Below are 23,579 nucleotides of genomic sequence, written 5' to 3' on the forward strand. Positions count from 1 at the left end.
GTCCCACCTGATTCTGAAACATGCAAAATAAAAAAACTCAACCAGCACTTTTGCCTGCTGCACCAAAGGCTGAGGCCATTTTATTTATGTATAGAAAGAGCAAGAACTTTATAAAACCAAATCAATGGTTACCCAATAGCCAAGAGGGAAAAGTTGGGTCATTTGCCGGGAAGAGGCCGTCCGGCTTCAATCGTTTGAAGACAGGATGGCAAAGTTTGGGCTTATATATACACACCGGAGTGGAGACTGATTGGCTTGGCTGGAAACGTCTCCAAGGATGGCTTTTGGTGGAAGAAAGGCAAGCGTCAGATGGGAAAGGTTCGAATTAAATAAGCCCCACTTTCCCACCCAACAGAGACCGTGTCCCAACATCCTAAGCGAGAATGACATCACTTCCTCCACAACCCCCTGGCCTTGGCTGGCAGCTGGCGGGGGGCTGCTTGGCGGCCCACACCTACAAAGAACACAATGAGGCATCTCAGCACGTTGGCATAGCAACCTCAGCACACGGCAGGAGGCTCAGCCACAGGCTACAGGCCGAAGGTCTCGCCGTGAGCGTTCTGGGGATAAAGGTGGGGCACAGGACGGCGACTGGAGGTGGGCTAGGCTGAACGTACTTGCTCTTGCCCAGTTTGGCCATCAATGGAGACCGTTGTCCTTCTCAAACGATACCCACACGCTCGCTCACACACTGTGCTATTGGGTACAAAGATTGGTATTGTCTCAAGCCTTGGGAGGAGTGGGGAGAGAAGAAAGAAAGAACGAACGAACGAACAAGAAAAGTCATGCCTCACAGTGCATTGTGGGCATGTTAGATTCTCAGCCAATCAGTACTCTGCTGTTCTTGGACTTCTACAGCCTCAGGCCTCAGCTGGGGAAACTTCCCCTGAACTCCACCTGGCAATATTATGGGATATCACAAAAACAGGAGGTTCTACAATAATCTGGGCGGATTTAAGAGAAGGCGAAAGAGCCTCCTCATTTCAATTTACAACTAATTACGTGCCGATTTGCAAACCGCATCCCAGCCCACAACAGTTTCTTTAGCCACAGAACTGGTGCCATCACTCCCAAAGGTCTAATGAACCGTACTGCTGAGGAGATGGAAGAAGTCAGGACTTCAAGGGGCGGAGGGAGAAGATGGGAGCCGTCCTGCCCGGGTTCACATTGCCGCAATCCCGATGGAGGACAAAACCGTCAGGACTAGGACCAGGACTCCAGATTGGTAGACCTGAGGGATCTTGAACCCTTTGCCCAGGTCCCACGCCTGAAAGAGAGAAAGAAAAAAGTCAGGTATCTTGACACAAGGATATTTCAGCAGAAGGAATCCAGACCGAGGGGGATGCTGTGCTCTTGGCCTTCTCCGATGCATTGGGGTTGAGAGGGGAAGGGAGAGACAAGAAAACAGAGGAATTATGGGAGAAGAGAAACAAACGGAACCCAGTGCGTGTGCTGGAGCCACCTGAGTCAACTCAGGCAGTGGAAGCTGGTGCCTCTGACATCAGTGGGGCGGTGAATCCACTCTGGGTTGCGGTCAGAACAGTCAGAACTCCAAAGGAGCTTCTCTTCCCAACCATCCCTCTACTGCCATCCCAAACTTCAACTGCTTCTACATTCCTGATACGTTAGAGCAGCAAAACGGGTTTTATTTAAAAAGGAAACACCATACACTCTGAGCACCTGCAGCTTTACAGTTCAAACTCCCCTTAAATCATAGCGCCGCTCCAGGAATAAAAAGGCAGCGCGGTTCTGTAGCTGCTGCTCTCTGGGTGGTCATTTGTGGGGGGGGGGTCTCCTGGAGGCCAGGGAAATGCTTACTGACAGCATGCTTGGAACCCCACAGGGCGTCCGCAAAGCTGATGTGCTCCTTTGCACGCAAGGACTCCACAAGTGGATCCGAAGCCCCCGCGCCAGAATTGGTGCATTACGGCACCCCGGGATGAAGCCTGTATTTTCCCAGAGCTCGCTCTATATCTACAGCCCCCACCTCCCAGCTACGTCCCTCTCTTAGTCTCCTGGCAATATTCTCTCGCTCATTTTGGCAGCTTCCGCAGACAGCAGTGTGTATCTGGAGACAGGAGCTCCCGTGTCTCCCTAATAATGTACAAGGGCATATTGAGGCACAGCGAGCAAATCCATTTTTCGAGTCCAGCGCTCACCAATCAGCATGCCGCTCCCTAAACAGCAGTGCTTGATCACGCTTCCCTGTAAACCAGAATGCCCTCCAGATTTTATTTTTGGGGGGAGGGGGGGAAGAGTTGGGGAGAGGAGAAATCTAGGCAGACTATTTGGAGTGAAAACCAACAGAAGATGCTCATTCGGAGAGGCATGAGATGCCCACGAGCCGAGCAGTGGAGTCGGCACTTGGCCTTTGCGGTTTTATTTCTAAAGACAAAACTCTCTCTCTCTCTCACACACACACACACACATACGCACGCACAGAGCTCACACTTCTCCGGGGGATAATGCCTGTCCAAAATCTCAGCCCCGGGCAACGAATGAAGAGACAGCTGCTTTCAAGGGAATGTTGCTGGGCTCCAGAAGAGAGCATTCAGAACAGTTATTATTATTTTTCATGTGTGTGTCCGTGTCCGTGTTTTTTAAAGGGGGAAATAAAAAGCTGACAGATGTAATTGCTTTGAAAAGTGCCAGCTCACAGTGCAGGGAATGGCAGTGAAGGATACAGATAGGGGAGATGATTTCCCCTTTGCTCCGGGCAGGATTAACCCTTGAAAGGGCAGCTTTTAACCCTTCCCCTCCCTCTTTGCTTTTAGGGACGAAGCCAAGATGGTCTTGCTTGGATGTGGGGTTTGAGAGCTCTCTTGAAGCAGCTCTTGCTTTGACCGATTCACAGCCTTCCCCCAAATTTGGCACCCTACACCACACAATTAATTTTTAAATATCTTAAGAACTAAAATAGAAATTAGGAGGAGCAGGGAGACTCGGGCACCAAGAGAGATGTCCGTGGGCCCATTGGTGCCCACAGGCTCCATGTTGGAGACTCCATTGATAGTCCAATTCATCTGTAGGGCATCAGGTTGGGGGAAGGCTGATTTTGGGGGATTCTCCCCTCTCCTGCAGGACTGGAACTCGGGTCTCCCCGGTCCCAGCCCAACCCTTTTACCCCCTTCAACACACTGGTTGTTCTGGCTGTGGGAATCAGGCCGTTAGAGGGGAAGAGATGTCAGGCCTGATCCTGCAGGGCTCCTTCTGATGTTCTCAGACAGCAAAAGGCCAAAAATTAAAATTGCACACAAAAGTCCACCCGCCCTCGCCCCACATGGCTCAGAAAGTGACTCACCAGGTGCCGGATTCCATTCCAGGTGTGGTAGGTCAAAGGGAAAGCCAAGGCAAACTTTGCAGAGTAGATGATGGCCGGACCCAGGCTAAGGGACTTGACCAGCTCCAGGTAGTCGCCAAAGTGTCCCGGAAGGACCAGAGCACTCAAGCCAAAGAGCGACACCCCTGAGGAAACACGGGCAGAAAGATCGTCAGCCTGAAACAGGAGGCAGGCAGGCCCACCCCAGGGCCCTGTGGGAAGCTTTGACAAGTTTTTGACAAAAGTTACACACAGCTGATCATTAGATATGGCGACCGGGACCACTGGAAGCCCGTAACCCTCGCCAAGCCCTGAGGCTGCCTTAGCACAGGAAGCGGAGGAACGAAGCGAAGCGGCCTGAGACCAAGTCACATCATTGGTCTACCAGGCCCAGAATTGTCTCCACCAGCCTTCCTCAACCTGGCGCCCTCCAGACGTCTCAGGATACGACTCCCATCGTCCCCAGACGGCATGGGGGCGTGATGGAATCGTAGCTCGACATATTTGCAGGGCAGAAAGGTAAGGAAGGCAGATGCACAGCGGCTGTCCACGGTTTCAGACAGCCAGTCGCGCTGAGTCCCTTGGTTGTTTTATTCTGCTTGAAGGTTCGGATTTTTATCATTTATCTCAACTCTCCACTGTTATCGTTTATATCTCAACCCCTGTCTTCCTGTACCGCTGGCACAGAGCCGATTGAGAAAAGATGGCTGGAATAGACCTCTGGCACAGGCCTAGCGTGGGAAGACGGTTAGTGCTGCTCACATCATTTCAATTTCCTGGGCCGGATATCACATTGACTTTCTACACAAAGCCTGTGCCGTTCAACCTTATCAGGGATCCCTTTCCTCCTGAAAGATAGCCGGCCCACCATTACTGACCTTGCCCTGCAACATGCAGATTACAACTACCGGACCTAACAGCTGTGGCTGAATTTCTTCCTTTTAATCCCAAAGCTTTTAAAAACAGACTCCCTGCCTCCACCCCCAACCACCCCTACACAACAATTTTTTAAAATCCCCGACAAATTACAAATGTATTTAAAGACCAGCGATCTTTCGGAAAGCTGCCCAACTAATTCAAATGTTTGCTCCTGAATGGCTCCTACAGCTTTCAACACCGCACACAACTTTAAATCGTCCCCTGGATTCCTGACGTCCAGCAGCGAGCGCTGATCCTTATGTAGCCCAAATGGGACCGTCCACACACAAGAGGGAGGGAACAGCAAGTTCAAGCTTCCGAATAAAAGGGATGAGTTAAACAGGAAGGCAGGGCGCTGCCTTTGCCCCATCCAGATCAGGATTGCCTACCATGGCTGGTGGCGGCTTTCCTGGAGCGTTTTCCACCCCTGAACCTTTTTTTAACTGACCTGTGGTCTGTCCCCTACAAAGGGGCAGCTGGAACCTTGAGGCCTTCAGAGGAAAAGTAACTAACACTGAGCAGTTCGCACACAACAGTAACCCAGGCTTTTTTAAAAACAACAACAACCCTGCTTTACCGTGAGCATGGCCCGATCGCTCCTGCTTGGAACTCTGGTTTGCCTCTCCCCTGACAAGCCAGAATTGTAGGTTCAGACATGCTAAACAACCTAAGTCAGAGTGCCTCTTCCGTTAGCCGCTTCTGCTGGCAGGATGAGCCAAGCAGGGGCGATTGGGCTGTGTGAACCCCACACACTGGCTCATTCATACTTTCCCAGGGTTTTTAAAAAAACCACGTGGCTTGCCGCTGTGTGTAAATTGGGCCAGTCCGACTGTACAAATTACTTAAGGAGTCACTAAAAGTTTGCACCCTTCCAGGGTTTCCTGCTCCCCTTTCCTTCTTGCTGTGCACATGTTTTTTAGGTTACAAGTATGCAAACAGGGATTCACTTCTGCTCTGTACAGCACCTAGATCCGTAGAGGTACTATGATGATGGATCACTACCCCTTCTGGGATTCTAGGATCATAGGGACACTCTTGATCCTGTGCAAAAGCCGAACCAAAATGATTTCTTTGCCCCAGATTAGTCCAAACAATCAACTACACAGCCATCGAGGTGTCTGAAAGGCTGCCGGTTCCTAGGGAACCCAAGCAGAAGGGTGCGATTTCATTCATTTCCCCGCTTGTGGGCTTGCCATACATCTCTGGTCGGGCACTGTGGGCCACGGGATGCTGAACTAGCTGGCCTTGGGTCTCACGGTCCCCCGCACCCAAGGATGGCCACGTTTGTGGACAGGACAGAGAAAAACGCCACATACCTAAGCTCATCGCAACTCCCGTACCCCGGTGGGTAATGGACATCATCATGGGCAGAGACCAACTGAAAGAAAAAGAGAAGAGAGGACACTGAGAACTGATCCGAAGAGTGCTAGAATATCACAAGACTTGCGCCAGAGTTTACTTCCAGTCCTCAACTGGGGTATGGTTCTTCCTCCTCTCTTTCTGCCTCCCGACACCCTACGCCGATGGGCCCACGCACAGACACCCATGCTCTTAAAACCTTTGTTCAAACAAGGAAGAAGCGGCTGGCGTGTCTTCCACCTCAGGTCGGGGGCATGATCCAGTTTTTGGAACTCTGCCCTTTGGTTGAATTCCAATGATCTCACTCCTAATTCACTGGCAGCGGATGCCCCAAGAGGGCTTTCTTCCCCAGATACATACCCCAAGGATTGAAGCTGGGACTTTTTCCGCGCAGAACGTGTGCCCCGCTACCAAGTCCTCCTAAAAAGTGGCTTTCTCCGGGGTCTCAAGCAGAGAGAGACTTTTCCCATTGCCTTCTACCCGGTTGTTTTAACCAGCCTTTTGCTAGCTGCCTTGGGCACGATTTAGAAAAATTTAGATACCGCCGTATACCATTGCTAGGTGGATCAATGGTGTACAGCTGCGTCCCGTTGTGGCCGGACTCCAGCTGTTGGTCCATGCAGCCTTTCCCAGCCCTGCCGCTCAAGATCTTTTTAAACTGGTGATGCCAGGAACAGAAGGGCACACACAGGCTCCGTCATGGAGTGATGCTTGTAAGCAGCTTTGGGAAAACAGAAGGGGCGAGTTCAAAGGAAGACGGAGGGAGAGGAGAGAGGGAGAATTTGGTGAGGCTCCGGGCATGATGGGAACTCCAAAACAGCCCTGGGGTGTGTGTGGTAAAAACGGCTCCACGTTGGCACTCAGAATTATGCAAGGAATCTGGCCAGGAGGAGGAGAAGGAGATGGGACGGAGGAATCTGTGGAGGTGGTTGAGGAATTAGGAATTCCTGGGAGGGCAGCGGAGGAAAGAGCAACGGAGTTGAAGGGAACGGCTCAGGCGTGATGAGACGCACCGTCAAATCCAGAGCCGCCTACAGCAGCAGCAGCTGCAGGGCTCCAGAGTCTAGCAAGAGAACCCAGATCTGGCGCTCTGAAGGCAAGACACAAATCAAGGCCGCGGTTTTGTCAGGCCCATGTAGCAGTTTGCATCAAGCCCTTGGACCACGGAGAAGCGAGGTCAAATTCCGGCTCAGTCACAAGGCCTCGGGCGAGTCATCTCCGCCTAGCCTACCTCGCAGGGATAGTGAGAGGATAACATGGATTAGCATCTGATTCTACCACACCGCACGCCTTGGGAGGAAGGGGGCAGGAAAGCCATTCAATGAACTGCTAAAGTCAGGACACATCCTGATCTCCTTTAATTGCAGCCCAAGCAAATGTGAACTCCCTTCCCACTGCAATAAGACAGTCTTCTGCCTACTGCTGACTTGCAAGCCAGCCTGCTGAAGTTCCTCCTGACTTGGCTCCTTGTGCCCCACCACCACCAGGGTTTCTATGCTGGTCTTGCAGGGTCTGTTATAGATGCTGCCAATAGGGAAGGGAAGGAGACATCCAGGTCTCTCAAGGGCTTTTGGCATGGCCTTGGGCACAACCCCGCTCCCTGGCCTCAATTTTTCTCAGCTGTACAATGGGAAGAAATGTGAGTGGCTTCACAAAACCTCTTTTTCCCCCTAGACCTGTATCTCACAACTGTGCATGGTTGAAGAGTGACTTGCCAAAGACACACCAATATGCTTCAGGGAGCGCCCCACGTTTCCTTTAATCATCTCTTAATTTTTCTTGGTCAATCATCATCATCACAAACCTCTCATCCCCCAATGAAACGAAGCCAGCATACATGCAACTGAACTAAGTTCATATTCTTCCTGCTTCTCTTTGCCTCCTTCTCCCTCACCTATCCCCTAGGGCAGGCATGGGGAAAGGCCCGTGTCCCGGATGTCTCCCCAAATGCTCTTACTTGTAGATGGTGACATGGGGGGACAGTGGGCGGTTGGACCGGGTGTTCTTGTCCCAGAATTGGGCCATTTCCTCCTTTGCCGTTGTTGCCATGGGGACCACACTAGAACAAAAAACACAGGAGAGAAAGAGTCAAGAAATATGCCAGAACACCTGACTGTGGGTAGGCAGCAAGTAGCCCTATGCAGTTAAAGCTGCAGGAGCCCTGCCCTCTTTTGTATCTGGTCAAGACGGCAGGGCATGAAGAGGGAATTTCCCCAGGTGCTGCATTATTATTATTAATCATGTTTGTACCCTGCTCCTCAGCTAAAAAAGGCTCTCGGAGCAGCTTACAATTAGCAAAAAAGACAGTCCCTGCCCTCAGGCTTACAGTCTAATAAAGACATGACACACAAGGAAAAGGAGTTCAGGAGGGAAGACGGAAAAGAGAAAGAGAGAGAAAGAGAGAGATTAAGTGGACTGGCAACAGGGCTGATGGGATTGTCCTGCTCCCGAAGGAGGGGAGTCCAACTGGAGCAGGCCCCGATGTTTCCTCAGCCTGCTCCTTGTCCCCTCGGTCCTTCTTCTTCCCCACAGGGCCAAGATGACAGTTTGCCCTGTGGGGGTGGGGGAAGAGTCCAACTGGAGCAGGCCCCGATGTTTCCACAAAATTTACTTTCAAGTTCAAAATACATCAAAATCTGTGGCAGCATCGTTGCTCCCACTGCCTGCAGGGGACCATCAGTTTTGTTTCCTGGCACTTCATAATTCAGTGCCCCAGGAACAAGCCTAATACTGTTGCCTAACTTATTATCCTCTGTTCCTTGTCTAATCAAGGCACGTGAGTTGAGAGCCATCTCTAGCATGCATACAAAGGACCCCTGCTGAAATGCCCTTTTCTATACAACTGTTAAAGATACAGGAGCCCTGTCCTCTTTTTCATAGGGTCACCCTAAACATGGGGGGAAATGTATTCTTTTATTTTATTTTAAGGATTTAGAAACTCCGCTTTCATTCCCCCCCCTCCCTTCAAAAAAAAAAGGCTTTCCCAATCCCCAGGACTGGGTTACTCAGAGAAAGGCTGCCTTTAAGGGCGCAATATTCAAAAACATACAAAGCAGATACCATAAAAATCAGTAAGCGCAGCCTTGGAGCGCTGGTACTGCAAACAGCATATTAATGACTGAAACGTTTCCCAATGGCAAGAACAGTAAAAAACAGCTTTCAGCCTCTCACAACTATGTTGATGGTGGAATGCTTGAGCTCAGCCTTTCTACTACGCATTTGACTGGTCGGAGGAAACTCCTTTTGCTTGGTTAAGTACACATGCAATTAAAAATCCATAAAAACAGCAGTTACCAATAAAAAAGAATGAAGACAGAAATTCCAAAACAGAAAAAAGAAGAAAAGCCCACCATCAGTCCAAGGTGCTACAGGAAGGCTAGCGAAAACAGGGGAGGGGAGGTCTTCAGACCCTTCCTGAAGACCTGTGAAGAAGGGGCCTGATGAAACCCCAATGAAAGCTGACTCCAAAAATACAGGGCCACGATTGCAAAGACCCTGTCGCTTGTTGTCACCAACCTAACTGTGAGAAGAGCCTCTGTTGTGACCTCAGAGTGGGGGGCAGGCTGGGACAGGTATTTATTCATAGTTCATATTTAGCAGCAGTCCAGGTATGAAACTCTCCACCCCCAGGGAGATTAAGCTGGCTCCCACATCACTGGCCTAGAGATAGCTGGTTAAAACGATTCCAGTGATTCTTGTCGCTCCTTGATTTTTCTCCTGTTTTACTATAATGTTTGTGTTTTATCTGACTAGTTCAATAAATAAGTTGGGGCGGGGAGAAATGGGAGAGTTTTGGTGTGACTGGGAAGCGGCACATAAGGTCTCGAGCCAAGCTGCCGCAGGATAAACGGCGGAGACAGCAGTTGATTTATGGCGCCGTGTGTGTCCAACAAATACCTGCGGGTTATCCAAAGCGCCAATCTTAGCATTGACACCCGGCTAGCCAGCCGTTTTTTAATGGCCTGTGAATTACGGCAGAATGGAAGGGAGAAGAAACAAGAGGAGGAAACCTTGCAAAGATCCAAGCTGGAGGAGGAGGCTGAGCAAAGCCCTTGCGCTGCTAGAAACTTACTGTCGCATGGAGAGCCCCGATCCGAGATGAACACGGAGGCAGCGCCGGCTGGCTATTCTGAAAGACAAGGCAAGAATGGCCATTGAATACACAAGTGGAGGCAAACTGCTTGGCAGTTGCATTCGAACTAAGGGTCTGTGTTTAGACAGGAAAAAAGTCCTACAACTCCCAGCATCCCCCAGCCAGCCATGCTGAGTTTTGTACCTAAGAACATCAGAAGAGCCCTGATGCTGGATCAGACCAAGGGTCCATCTAGTCCAGCACTCTGTTCGCACAGTGGCCAAGCAGCTGTCAACCAGGGACCCACAAAGCAGAACATGGGGCAACAGCACCCTCCCACCCATGTTCCCCACTGGTGCACACAGGCTTACTGCCTCGGATACTGAAGGTAGCACAAAGTATTCAGGGCCAGTAGCCATTGTAGGACCTTTTCCCTGTCTAAACATGCATAGGATTGTACTCTAAAGCTTCAACTCTATACTTACCTTCCTGGGAATAAGCCCCACTAAACTCCACGAGATTTACTACTGTGTAGGCATGTACTGGATTGCACTGTAGGTGTGTTTTATTGGTGATGGTGGTGGGTTCTTCCCCTAATGGAATATTTCCATTCCAATACTTTTTGGCTATCGGGGGGACGGGACGGGGTGGGGGGAATCATATATAGTTGATACGGTGGGTTTGTTTTCTTTTTAGTTCTGCTTACTAAATATAATGATTCAAATATACCGATGTAGGGCATTCCAGACTTCTACAAAGTTTGTGCCCTTCCACAGTTTCGGATTCCGACTCCCATAGTCTCTGACCACTGGCTATGCTGGCTGGAGCTGCTGGAAGCTGCAGTCCAAAACATCTGGAGGATACCACGTTGGCAAAGCCTAAGCTAAAACACGGTTCAGCATCATTAATTTATGTCCAAATGTAGCCAGTGACAGAAATCTCAATAACCAGCAAAAAAAGGCCCAAGATGAAAAGAGACCAAATCAAATCCAAGTGGTAATCAACCTTATTTTGTTTGATCTCTGCCAACCCTTTGCTACTGGTCCCTGCAACGGCCATAACCTGATGCGTGGATGGCCTCTCCCTGGCAAACAGCCCCAACGGCAGGCAGCCGTATTTCTCTTGACCTCACTCAAACTGCTTGCGATCTTTCCTCTCCCTCGTGCAGAGCGAGAGATAATCAGCAATGATATGGAGATGAAACAGGGCACGCCGCCTGCCTCCCCCAGTAGCAGCTCAGAGCTGATTAAGAAGATTACTTCAACATTAATCCCGGAGGATTAGCGGGGTTTGCTTTTCAGTATGCACAGAGAAAGCCTCATAACTCAGTCCAGATGTTAATAGTGGCTGGGAGCACCGCCTTTAAGCCGCAGGTTCGAATCTCACCATGGCCGTTCAGTGAGGCAGCCTCAGAAAAGCCACATCCCATCTCCAGCCTCTGCCATGCCCACCCCATCTGCAGCACGGGCCACGCCAGCCTACCTTACAGGGTCAGATTGAGAGACGATACAGGCAAAGAAGGGTTATTATGGGAGTCTCTTAGCCATTAGTCTAGGCTAACTGAGGCCTCTCTTACAGTGCTGCTACAATGATTGTGAAATTAATGGCCATAAAGCTCTCTGAGCCTACAGGAAGAACTATATTATATTATTACTGCTTCTATTTCTCCTGCCCTCACTCCAAGGACGCAGGGCGGCTGACATCGGCCCTGTTCAGAAGACACCTTAAACCACGGTGGTTAAGCCAGAAAGCCAGGCCGTGTTCAGAAGACACCTTAAACCATGGCTTTAACCACGGTGAATAAGGCTTTCTGGCTTAACCACCATGGTTAAAGCTCTGGTTTAAGGTGTCTTCTGAATGGGGCCATGGTCTCCTCCCTGTTTGATCTTCAGAAAACCCTAAAATGTAGGTCAGGCTGGGAGAGTAACTAGCTCAGGCTCACCCAGTAGGCATTTAAACCTGGGTCCCTTCCAGTCCTAGTCATAAAAACATCAGAAGAGCCCTGCTGGATCAGACCAAGGGTCCACCCTGTCCTGCATTTTGCTCACACAGCAGCCAACCAGCTGCCCCAATGGGGAATCGACGAGCAGGACTTGACTGCAACCGCAAGCAACCACCCAAGTTCCCCAGCAACTAGTGTATAAAGGCTTCCTGCCTCTGATCCTGGAGGTGGCATGTAGCCGTCAGGACTAGTAGCCATTGATAACCTTCTCTTCCATGAATTTGTCCAATCCCCTTCTGAAGCCCTCCAAAGTGGCGGCCATCGCTACATCTTGTGGTGGCGAATTCCGTCGTTTAACGCTGCGTTGCGTGCATAAGTCCTTCCCATTGTCAGATACTTTCGCAACTACATCACGTTAGTCCTCCGACCTGGGGCCCTACAGATGTGTTGAACTACAATTCCCATTCTCCCCAGCCACCACAGCCAATGGCTGTAGCAGGTAGAGGATTATTGGGGTGTGTGTGTTTGTAGTCCAACACATCTGGAAGGCACAAGGTTTATTTATTTATTACATTTATATGCCGTCCCGTAGCCGAAGCTATGGGACAGTTGCTCTCAAGTTTCCAAACTCAACTGTCTCAAGTACTTTTATTATCATGTCAATAACAAGCTCAGCAGAGGGAAAGATTCAGCCTGTTTCCGGACTGAAACCAAGTGATCCACTTAGAATACCAACGCCGACTCTCCCTGCTCTAGTCTAACAGCACCTCTTCCATGCAATTCATCTTTCCACGCTCACGAAACATAAAACCATTGAGAGTGGGCGATAAAAAGGTACCCGTCAGGGGAATCCGCCAAGCAAAAAGCTGTTACTTCACGCTCCTAGAGCCGGAACCCTGAAGAACACAGGTTGGTTGGCTTCTCTCGGGGCGGGGGCGGGAGGAGAAGGGAGAGAAAGAGGGCTCCGAAAACAAACTTGCTTTCATTACACTCTTTTGTCAATGCCATTTGTCACGCCCGAAGTGCAGGCGAGATGGCAGGTCACTGTCACGGCTCAGTGAGCATCGAATTTCTGCTGCAAACAGACACCGTGGGCAAGAGGTAAATTAAGGGTTTCATTTTTATTATTACATGCGCGCACATACACACACACACACACAGAGACCTAGAGGCTATGGGAGCTATTCTGGACAGATCCGGTCAAGGAGCTATTGTCAGGCTGACATTCAAAAGGTGACGCATTACCAGGGAGGAAAAAGGAGAGAGAGAGAGAGAGAGAGAAATGCACAAGCCGGCCCATCACAGCGCAAAGAGTTTAGGGATGAAGAACACATTGGTGAGAGAATAAGGGGCACATAGTGAAGGAGGCTCTGCTTCTGTTTCCAACTGCCCCTGCCCCATAAGCTGCTCTTTCTAAGTGAGGGAGAAAGGGAAGGCTGGGGGAAGAGAGACAGAGGCGGGGTGCAGTCAAAGTGAGGTAGGGCAGAGGAGCAAAGGAAAAGAAATGGACGGTGGGGCGAGAACCGGAATCAGGACTGAGTCCAGCTGACAGCCTGATTCTAAGCATGTTTTCTTGGAAGCAAACAGGGATGTGGGGTGGAGAGGAAAATTCTGCACATGGGAAAATGTCCCGATGCTACATCTTTCGGCAGGAAAAATATATATCCACGTTTCACAGAATTGATGAGTACATCAGAAGAGCCATGCTTGTCTCGCGTTCTGTACACATAGTGGCCAGCCAGATGACCCAGTGTGAAGCCCACAAGCAGGACAGAAGTGCAACAGTACCTTCCTGCCCATGTTCCCCAGCAACTGCCTCTGAAACTAGAGGTAGCATAGATTTTGACATCAAAATTCAATGACACGGCGGTGATTTTCCTCTAAAACAAGTTGTACAGGGAAGCAAAATTGCACACACACACACACACACACACACACACCCCTTCAGGGAGCACAATTCTGTGATGAGAAACACTGGTTTGGAATTGGCACCGAGTGATAGGAAAATTCTGGGTTTGATTCAGACTCAGTCGTACTTAAGACTGAAATCAATGGGAATTAAGTTTGTCGCACCCACTGGGACACGGTCCCAGTGCCACGAACTGACACATACATTTAAGCTGACACAAACACACAGAGATGTATATACGCACACAACTGCCACACATATTCTGCTTGCATTTCTGCTAATGCACATTTGCTCCTCCTTCTCATCACATCCACTGCCTGGACCAGAGTGAGGGAAATGTGAGCAAGCAGGCTAAGAGGAGGAAAAACTCTGGGGACGCTTGGTGCCTGACTACCCTTAACAGTGCTCCTGCAAAACATACATGTTCACTAGTGTTACAAGGGCCATTCCTGCAGTTCACTCTGTGTACATAGACAGCTCCATGTTTGAAATACCATGAGCCAGTTCATACATTTAAACTTGTGTATGCACACACCAAAATGTGTTAGGTATGCATTTTGGCTTATATTCATTTCCACACAACAAAATGCACACATTAGTGTTGTTCAGGCGTTCTCCATGTGTGGAAGCTAAGTGTGGAGAAGGGGTCAGCAAGATGGCTCCATCAACCCCACCCTGATGTCATATATGGCCCTGTGCTCTGGACGCCTGCACATGATGTGGACATCTGCACCAAAGAAGCCTATTGGGTAACAGCCAGCTAGCTGCACACAGACTTTCACAGATCGGAACTCCTGCACAATCATGTAGAATCCTACGCACAAATACTGTTCACACATAAGCTTCCTCTGTGTAAGCCCTGTATCATTGCACTTACTAATGCAAAGGTATGTTTGCACAGGCACAAATACTCACGTTTCAGTGAACAGAAACGTGCATAACGCTGGGATGCAAGCCTAGTACACCTATGAACATCACATAACTCTATACACACGTTTAAAGGCATAGATAAGTTGGGGTCATTGCAAACACATTGTAGGGTAGTTGTTGGACTAGGACTCAGGATACCCATGAAGCTCACTGGGTGACTTTGGGCCAGCCACTGACTCTCAGCCCGATCTACCTCACAGGGTTGTTGTGAGGATAAAAGGGAGGAGGACCATGTAAACTTCCTTGGGTTCCTTGCAAGGGTATATAAATGCAATATTATTATTATTAATAATAATAATAAGTACCCTGCCTGCGTGTAGCACGCGTGAACACGTGTTTGCATATGCACAAGTGCCACAAACCCGCGCATGCCTTTCAGCCTCTGCTCGCAGATAACGGGGCAAAGAGACTCGCCACTAGGGCACAGCCAATGTCACCCAAGGGCACAATCGCGCCCCACACACACCTCCGGCAAGACCCCCTCGCCCACCACTTCACACCCAGGCAGGCGCGAGCCCCCCGGCCCCGTCTTCCGTCTCCTCCTCGCGAAATCCCTCCCAGCGCCTCCCTCCTGCCGCCCCCTCCAGTCACCTCAATAGAGACGCCGCCATCTTGCCAAGGAGCCGCTTATTGCCCCCCCTCTCCGCTCCATGCGCAGAAATGAGCTGGCGCGCGCAGCTATGACGTCCCTGCCCCACTTCCGTCGTCGGAGGCGGAGAAGGGCGGAAGCGGAGGCGAGCGCGCTCTTTCGAACAGGTGAGGCTGAACCCTTTGGAAAGGGCTCTCCCTCTACCCCCCACAGCCTGAGATCCTGCGCACCAGGGTTCCCCAACCTGGTGCCCTCCAGAAGTGTTGCACTACAACGCCCATCATGGTGTCTTGTGCTGACTACTCCTGAGCATGTGCAGAGTGCAGCCTAGCATCTCGTGCTGGGTACTTCGGAGTATGTGTGGAGTGCCTTCAAATCCTGCCATGTGTGGAATGCTTTCAAATTCTAGCATCTCATGCTGGGTACCTCTGAGGATGTGCAGAGTGCATTCACATTCTACCATCTCGTGCTGGGTACTTCTGAGCATGTGTGGAGTGCCTCCAAATTCTAGCATGTTGTGCTGGGTACCTCTGAGCATGTACATGATCCTCACGCACACACCCCTTCCCATTTTATCTGCCTGCTCTCCATTTGCAACCAGGCAGGGACGATCATACTGGCCTACCGGACAGGGTTGCAGCCAGGATGACTGAGAGGACAGAGGCAGAGAGGACAGAGGCCTTTGAAATCCCGAGTCTGTTGATTTAAGCACCCTCCACTGTCATCTACCTTTTCTAACCTTAATTAGCAAAAACATAACTGAAATCGTGTTCTTAATTAGCAGAAGCCCTGCTCAACCTTGTCTGTATCCTGTTTTTGACAGTGGGGCATCCCACAGGAACGAGGTAGGGAGCATTTGACAGATGGGCTTCCCAGCAGCTGCCCACTGCAGCTGGTATGGCCACCAGCCACCAATGCCCACTAGGGAAAAGCAAGCATCAGAGGTTGCCATCAAAACCTCTGGCAAGGCAGTAGCTTTTCTACACATCAAGCAAGGCCAAAGGGAAGGGCACAGGGTTGGCGGGGGAGGGAGAGACAGGCATTTGCACATCCACAGCAGACGCAAGGGCAAAGTAGCATTTTTCTGATGTGGAACAACAGCGGCCCCGTGTGGCCACGGGAGCGCATTTCAACTGAAGCCGTTCTTATGGGGGAATGTGATACAACAGCCCTGCATTGAGAGGCAGGCAACAACCTGGTGCTCTGGTGTTGTTGGGATTCCAGCTCCCATCAGCCCCAGCCATTATGGCTAATGTCCAGGGATGATGGGAGTAGAGTCCAGCAACATCTGGAGGCTCAGAGGTTCCCTCAGACTTCAGATTCTTTATGGTCAAGGCTGGGATATGTAGATCCAGCAAGACCTAAAGGAAATATTAAAATTGAACTTTAAACTAGTACTAAAACAAAACAAACATGATCTAAACAAGTGGTCCCCAAAATGTATTCTGGTTAGGGAGGACAGCCTTAATCAAGATGGCTCTTCCTGGAACAGAGGACAGAGAAGATGTGAACCGGAACTGACAGCATTACCCCATAGGGAAGCATCACCCCGCGTTACCCCGCAAGGCTGCAGCCGTGACCTGGATTCTCTCTCATGGATGTGTGCTTAGACAGATGGCTGGAAGAGTGTGGTTACTGTCATTTGTCCAAGCAGCTGACTAGGGGCGGTGAAAGTTGTAGTCTAACAACATCTGGATGGCCTCAGGTTCCTCATGCCTGGATTACAGAGACAGGTCGTGCGTTTATGGCAGGATAAAAAAAGAGAGAGCGAAAAGCCAGACAGCAAATGTAATAGGTAGAAAATTAAGTCAACTCAATCAGAATTCTTGGGAAAACATCCAAAATAATGCCTTCACCCCGCTTGCTTTTTGTTTACCACAAGATCTCACAAGTGGGAGAGCAAAAACTGATACTCTCTGCGGTAAAAGTTTTACTGTTGCATTATGGTAGACATGGTGTGTTGTCAAAATGGCAGTTCATCAGGAGGTGAAAATGAAGCCAGCTTTCTGTCCTTATATATGGGAAGGTAGGATTGAAATCGGCACCCTCTGATTGGGCAATAACTGAACATTGAAAAGATGCCCATTGGTCCTAAGTTTACACAGAGGTGGGGGTGAGGGAGTGTTGGTCGCCCCAAAGCTGATTGGCTGGAGGGTTCTGACTGGAGTGAATATAAGGAGCTGCGGAGAGTCTGCCAGGAGGAGACCGACTGGAGAGTTGCCTGAGGAAGAGTCATCTGGAAGGGGCTTCGTGAGAAGTTGGGAGCCTGGAGAAGATGTCAGCCAGGGGGAAGAGCAGCTACAAGACCAGAAGGCTGAGCTGAGAGCACGTGAGGCAGACGCTGAAGAAGATCTGCTGGAGAGGAAGACTCCTGAAGCAGCCTGTTGAAGGAAGAGCTGAAGCCTAGTGGTGGTCTGAAGACTGAGCTGAGAACCTGTGAGGCAGAAGCTGAAGGTCATCAGAGGGGAGAGGAAGACTCCTGAAGCAGCCTGCTGAGGAAAGAGCTGAAACCTGAAAGTCGGCTGCTGCTGGGGGTGGTCTGAAGACTGAGCAGCAGCTGGACCAGACTGAAGACTTCAGGAGAAGCCTGGGGAACAGCCCAGAAGATTCCAGGCAGAAAGAAGGCTGCCTTTCAAGGCCTCATTGAAGCCTGTGAGGAGAATTGATAGAATTGGTTTCTAACACCTGATTGGTGGTAAAGTAAAAACATTCTTAAAAACAACATGCTTACTTGTTTTCCTTTGAATAAAACACTGTATATCTTTGAGTGCTTTTGTACCTCTGATCTGTTTTGTCTCACACCTACTCAAGGGGGAAAGGCCTACTTAAAAGGGATGTCTTTCTCCCTGCTAAAACCCTCAATTGTTTCTCTGCTGCCCTTCACGCCTATGATGGTTCTTGTATGTTGTCAAAGGAAGACAGTGTACTGCATTCACAACAGAAAGCAACAGTAGCCTTGTTGGGCTGAAAATTCCAAGAACCATAGTGAGGTAATATTAGGCCAACTCAGAGGTAACAAAAATATGTGAAAGCTTTCAAAATCGCCAGATCTCTTAATTGGGCAAGATATTACAAAAGGCAGCTACTAGAAGGCAGTGTGGTATAGGGGAATTGCACACTATAAACACACTATTCTGAAAAATATTGCACTTTCCTTGATTTAAAATAACCCATGATAATGGCTGCAAAGCATGGGAGAGGCCCTAGAGGGTGATGACATTGTGTAAACCATCCACAAACTACTATGAGTGAATAATCATGAGTTCACAATAAAGCCTTGGGGATGAAGGAACAAACAATGGCCCTGTTCAGAAGACAAGCCTGGATTACACTGCAGGACTGTCGTTATACCACTCTAATTCCCACCCTCACCAGCAAACGGGTGTGACACCAGGCTACTTCGCAGGGCTGGCATAACCCACGCATTCTCAGTCCCACTTCCCTTGTGGCCTGTGGAATGCCCTTCCCATTTGTCTCCTCACACCCCTTTCTCTCTTTATTTCTCTCCCCACCCAATTTGAGACCTAAAATGGACCCCCCCTTTGCCGCTCTAGCCCCCTACGCTCTGTGGTTTCTCCCTCAAGAACAACATTTTGGAGAGGGAAGCTACCAGAAAATGGAGGTCTGGCTAGAGTGTCTTCTGTGGTTTCTTCGTCAAAAAGAGCTTTCAGGAGAAAATGGAGAGTCTTATTTATTTATTACATTTATATCCCACCTTTTTTTCCTCATTGAGGAACCCAAGGCGGCATGCATAATCCTCTGCTCCATTTTAGCTCACAACAACCCTATGAGGTAGGTTGGGCCTTCAGAAGTGCCTTCAGCTGTTCTAGCTGTTTGAGCTCTGTGGTTTTTCTTAAGAGTCACATTCTCATAAATTGACTCATTATTTTTTCCCTCAAGAGAAACAAGAGAAACAGTCAGTCAGTCAATGAGGGGAGAGTATGTGTGGGTGGCCTTCCCATAATGTCTTGAGCTGCTGGTTTTTATTGCTAATTACTATATTTATTATATTCATAATTATTTATTTGTTATGTTGGTAATCATTGTTTTTAGGGGACTCTCATTGGATATGCATATTGATTTTTTATTGCTTCAGTTCCGTACAATTCTATCTTGTTTGCGGCCTTGAGCAAGTTCCACCCTTAAAAGCAGCCTAGAAATAATGTAAAATAAAATAAATGTATATTTCTCTCTGTGTGTGTAGGAGAGAGGGGTGCCCAGGCCTCACCTACCACTGGCTCTGCTCAAGGCCACAACTGCCATACAGCCCCCCACGCTGGGGGCCAAAATGCTGCCCACCGCTGTACTAGATCCTGTATCTAGGGGATTCAGGGCCAAAGCAGATATCTACATTTTTGTTTCGTTTTTCCTCTAGTGTAAAATCAGGGGGAATGATCATTATTTTGTGATATAAATTGCAGGGGATCCAGATCAGGCCCATAGTGGCTGTGGGGTGGGGAGGGGGTTTAAGTCACCCTCCTTCCTGCACAGATCACAATGGTGGGGCAGACCCAGAGAAAGGGAAAGAGAGGGACCTAGTGTGTGGCTTATATACAACCACCATGACGCTATAGGCTTGGACACTGTCTGCCATAGCGGGGATCTATTCAATTTTTAATACCAAACCCGCCAACTGGAGTCAGATGCGGAGTAGTTGCTGACCCCAGTGCTAGACAGACTCCTGTTCTAAGCCAGCAAGTCAATTCTTTACGTTATCATCTTGCGTATCTGAAGGGAAGGATATGCCAAATGCTGAATAATCCCTTTTGGCAGCAAATTTGGACCGTGGTGTGTGTATTTTATTGCTTGTGTGTCTTTGGGCAGTGGGTTCAACACATTCCCTTCTGCCTTTTCTCCAGGTCTTGTCAGCTCAAGTTCTTTGCTGTCCCTTCTCCTCCATCAAAGTGGCCAGAAACAATCCTGCTCTTGGCTCTGTACAAAAGAACCTGACCCCTGGTTCTTCTGCATCCAAATACCTGCTTTCCCTGGCCTTCCCGTAAGTCAGACCCGTTGGCTTTTATTGGTAAGTTTCGTTTTTAATTATTTTAATTGGCAATCTCTGTTTTTATGGATTGTATTGAAACACGTTTTTATGTTGTTTTTAACTACATCTGATTAGGGTGGTTTTTATCTCGTATGTCGCCTTGAAAGGGTTCTTCCTGGATTGTAGCAACCGGGAAACAAGGGCTTGGTTGCGTAGGGCTCTTTCTGCATTGATGTGTGCCTTTGCGTTTGTGTTTGGATGCAGGAGACATGCGTTGCGTTTTCACTTTAATATGAGCTTAATAATTTTGCACTGTCAAATCAAGATGTGAGCCCAAACTCGGTTCTCCTTTGAAATGCGCACTTCTGGGAATTTTGCAATCAAAACACGTACAAAAAATGCTTATGTGTGGGGGAAAGCTCATACAAAAATGTGTATCTCACTGAAAATAACATTAAAATGCATTATGGCAGGAAAATTGCTTGCTCAAAATGTGTACATAAGGATAGACCTAATGCAATAGGAGAAATGCATACTAAAATGCATATGGATGTGTAGTGCTAGTGTCAAAGGTAGGCATGGTCAGGCACTGGCCAACAGCCCGCACCCCAACAGGGTCCCACTAAGTAGCTGCTCCTATTAGCTATCACATCTCGCTTCTCGCTCTGGCCCAGACAATGGCAGTAGTGAGAAGGAGGAGGACGAGACGCTGCTCCCTGCCCACTCTCTGCTTGTCAGGCAAGCAAGTGGTAGCAATGATCAACTGATGACAATGGCAGTGAGATGGTAGACTCACTGAGGGAGCGGGCCCACTGGGGTTTCTTGCCCAGGGACCCTCAAAAACCTGAATATGGCACTGTGGAGGTATTTTTATTTTATTTTATTTAAAAAAAATTCTAACCCGCCTCTCCATCCTGATCAAGGCGGGGAACAACGTCATAAAACACATAAAACATTAATGAAAACATAATATATATTGTTAAAACTGCCTAAAAACATACTAAAAGCATCCTAAAATTCCACTGGATAGGCCTGCCGGAAGAGATCAGTCTTCATAGCTTTCTTAAATGCTAAAAGACTGTTAAGTTGACGAATCTCCTCCGGCAGGCCATGCCACAGTCTGGGAGCAGCAGAGGAAAAGGTCCTCTGGGTATATGAAATTTTGTTTGGTATTCTGGGTTTTTGGTTTGTTTTTTTCTAAATTCTGAAAGTGTGAGACAAACCCAACTTGATGGATTCCTCCATTCCTAATTTGGACGATGGGCACATCTTTTGCGTGCCCCTCCCACCTCTTCTTATTGGTTCCATTTATTTATAACAATTCCTTCTGTCCAAGCTTTCAGGACACAGATCCCTCCAAGGCAGCTTATAAGTAAAATCCATGAAAATGCATTAGTAAAATCACAGTAAACTGAAAATGGATTCTTTCCACGGGGCAGTTGGGGATTCATTTTGAGGTGCTTGAGCTGTACTGAGTTAATTTGGGGGGCGCGATTGCATTGTCATTAGGGAAAAGCAATAAAAGGGAAAAGCATTATAATTTCTCAGCATACAGCTGTGCATCCCATGCTCAAATCCAAACTGTGAAGAGGAGTAAAGAAAGTTTCTCAGGCATTTACTAGCAAATAATTTTGAAGGGAACACGAGGCCAAAAGAGTGCTGTGCCTTTGTGATGTACAGAAAACGTGTTTATGGCATTGCATCATTGGATGGGGAACACTTATTCTGTCTGCACCCCTTTCTTAATAGTGTTCAGTTTGCACATACAGCTGAGTTTTCACAAGAAAGGAATCAATTATGACCTCTGCTGGCAGGCAGTGATTTTACTGTCTCTCGCAGAGGATGATGGGGAAATGGGCAGGTTTATGTAAATATCAGGCCAATTGCCATCAGAGGAACCAGGCCGACAGCTGAGAAATTGACGAGATCTAGAAAATCTACAATTTTAGAGATTAAATTGCCTATGGAGTAGGCTGCTTACCTGGACGATGGACGCCGGAATGTTGCCAGAGTACGTTCTGTGGAATTTACAGACCGCGGAGACCGATGTGGGGCTGAGCTCTGTGGAGCCTCGATTCGCTCCCAGTCCGCTTGAATACCACTGGAAAACGAGTCTACCCTGCCTTTTTGAGGAATCAGTATCGCTTCTCGGCCTTTTGGCTAAGATCAAGTGTAGTATCTGTTCTTATCAGTTTAATATCTGATATGTCCTCTATTTGAGGACTATATATTAAATGGATTTTTGGAACTGGGAGATGGAATAGGAGCTTGCTCCATCCACTCCACGCATCGACCTGGTATTGCAGTACCTCCAGGAACGGTGCACCTCCCCTCTGGGGAGAATATTACTGGTTCAAAAATAGATGAAACAAGTCTGGTTTAAATAATTCTCAATCTTTTCCTTGCAGAGACTAAAAGTTGGTACCTTTGCAGTTTAATTTCTGTGAGAATTGAATGGGATTTTGTATTCTCTATGTGATTACATATTAAACTCTGCACAGGACTCTAAAAGAGCCTTGAGCAATTCCAGTCTCTTTGTTTTCTGCTTTTTCCTTCCCCCTCACAAAAGATGCTATCATAAATTTACATTCATAGACTGCTGTAATTTCTCCAGTTTCTACTTCCAATTTTCTTTAGGCTTTTCTGACTTTAAGACATTAATTTTCTCAGCCTTGGGATCTCGGAGATGTCTAGGAAATCCCCACGGAAGTATGTAGAAACGCCTCCCTTATTTTTGTGCTGCCCTATTTCACTTCCAAATGCTAGGCATTCAACCACCTGAGTTCACTATTAGAGGGATAATGATACTTTCTACACATCTCTTTTTTCTCTTGTTAATGATTTCTTCTTTTTTCTTTTCTATTTTCTTTCAGTTGCACTGAACAAAATCTCCCATAAAATAGGTGGGAGAATGAACAACTCTTAACAGGCGTGACAAGTGTGCTAGTCAAAACTTCATTGTGATCAAAAATACAAAAAGAAAAATAAACCCTTTAGAGATTGTTTTCGTTTACAAAAAAGCACAGATCAAATCAATGGGACCTAATTTGATTACTCTAATGGAAGATGGGAGACAAACATGGAATGGTCTCAACCCTCAAACATATAACTTGACTCTGGGGTGCCCTATATTATTGAAGAGAATATTCACTTTAATTCAGATACATGTCTCTCAATCCTTCTGGCATGTGGGGGGTAGGTAGCCAGGCTTGCAGTTAAAAGATGGGACAGGCCTGGGAGGCCTGGATGGGTCATAGTAACCTCTCCAGCGTGCCTGGGTCCAGCTCCAGCTGAGAGCCCCCTCCCTCCTACTGCCAACTGTCACTGCTGAACTTTGCAACTAAGAATGTAGTGCCTGAATTTGCTTTTCTTTCCCCCTCCTCCACCTCCCTCCCAATCTCCTTTCCTTTTGTGTCATGTTTTTTAGATCATAAGCCTGTGGGCAGGGACTGGCAAGAAATATTTTTGTAAGCCGTCGTGAGAGCCTTTCTTGGCTGAATGGCGGGATAAAATTGCTTAAATAAATAACAACTGGCTGCCATTTCAAGAGACATAAG

At 48.3% G+C, this 23,579-nt stretch overlaps 1 protein-coding gene and 1 non-coding gene across 2 annotated transcripts; one reads left to right on the plus strand and one right to left on the minus strand.

The window, feature by feature from the left end:
* Positions 1 to 45: 45 nt before the first annotated feature.
* Positions 46 to 15,108, minus strand: SDHC (succinate dehydrogenase complex subunit C). The gene is made up of 6 exons (XM_063146092.1): positions 15,041 to 15,108; positions 9,669 to 9,725; positions 7,554 to 7,655; positions 5,554 to 5,615; positions 3,302 to 3,465; positions 46 to 1,267 (listed from the first exon to the last, which is right to left on the minus strand). The coding sequence occupies exons 1-6, from the start codon at positions 15,058 to 15,060 to the stop codon at positions 1,163 to 1,165; spliced, it is 510 nt and encodes a 169-aa protein (XP_063002162.1). The 5' UTR covers positions 15,061 to 15,108; the 3' UTR covers positions 46 to 1,162.
* A 7,054-nt stretch (positions 15,109 to 22,162) lies between these two features.
* Positions 22,163 to 22,353, plus strand: LOC134412461 (U2 spliceosomal RNA). Its single transcript, XR_010026420.1, has one exon. It is a non-coding gene; the product is annotated as a U2 spliceosomal RNA (small nuclear RNA).
* The last annotated feature ends 1,226 nt before the right edge of the window (positions 22,354 to 23,579 follow it).

This window comes from Elgaria multicarinata, chromosome 21, assembly GCF_023053635.1.
Source record: "Elgaria multicarinata webbii isolate HBS135686 ecotype San Diego chromosome 21, rElgMul1.1.pri, whole genome shotgun sequence".
NCBI lineage: Eukaryota > Metazoa > Chordata > Lepidosauria > Squamata > Anguidae > Elgaria > Elgaria multicarinata.

Bases quoted from the DNA above. Each gene is read 5' to 3' on its own strand.
- SDHC (XM_063146092.1), bottom strand. From the start codon at position 15,060: ATGGCGGCGTCTCTATTGAG. The intron at 5,616-7,553 runs GTAAGAGCATTT...TTTTTCTTTCAG, and splicing joins CCCCATGTCACCATCTACAA to TTGGTCTCTGCCCATGATGA. The intron at 3,466-5,553 runs GTATGTGGCGTT...GTGTTTCCTCAG, and splicing joins GGGAGTTGCGATGAGCTTAG to GGGTGTCGCTCTTTGGCTTG.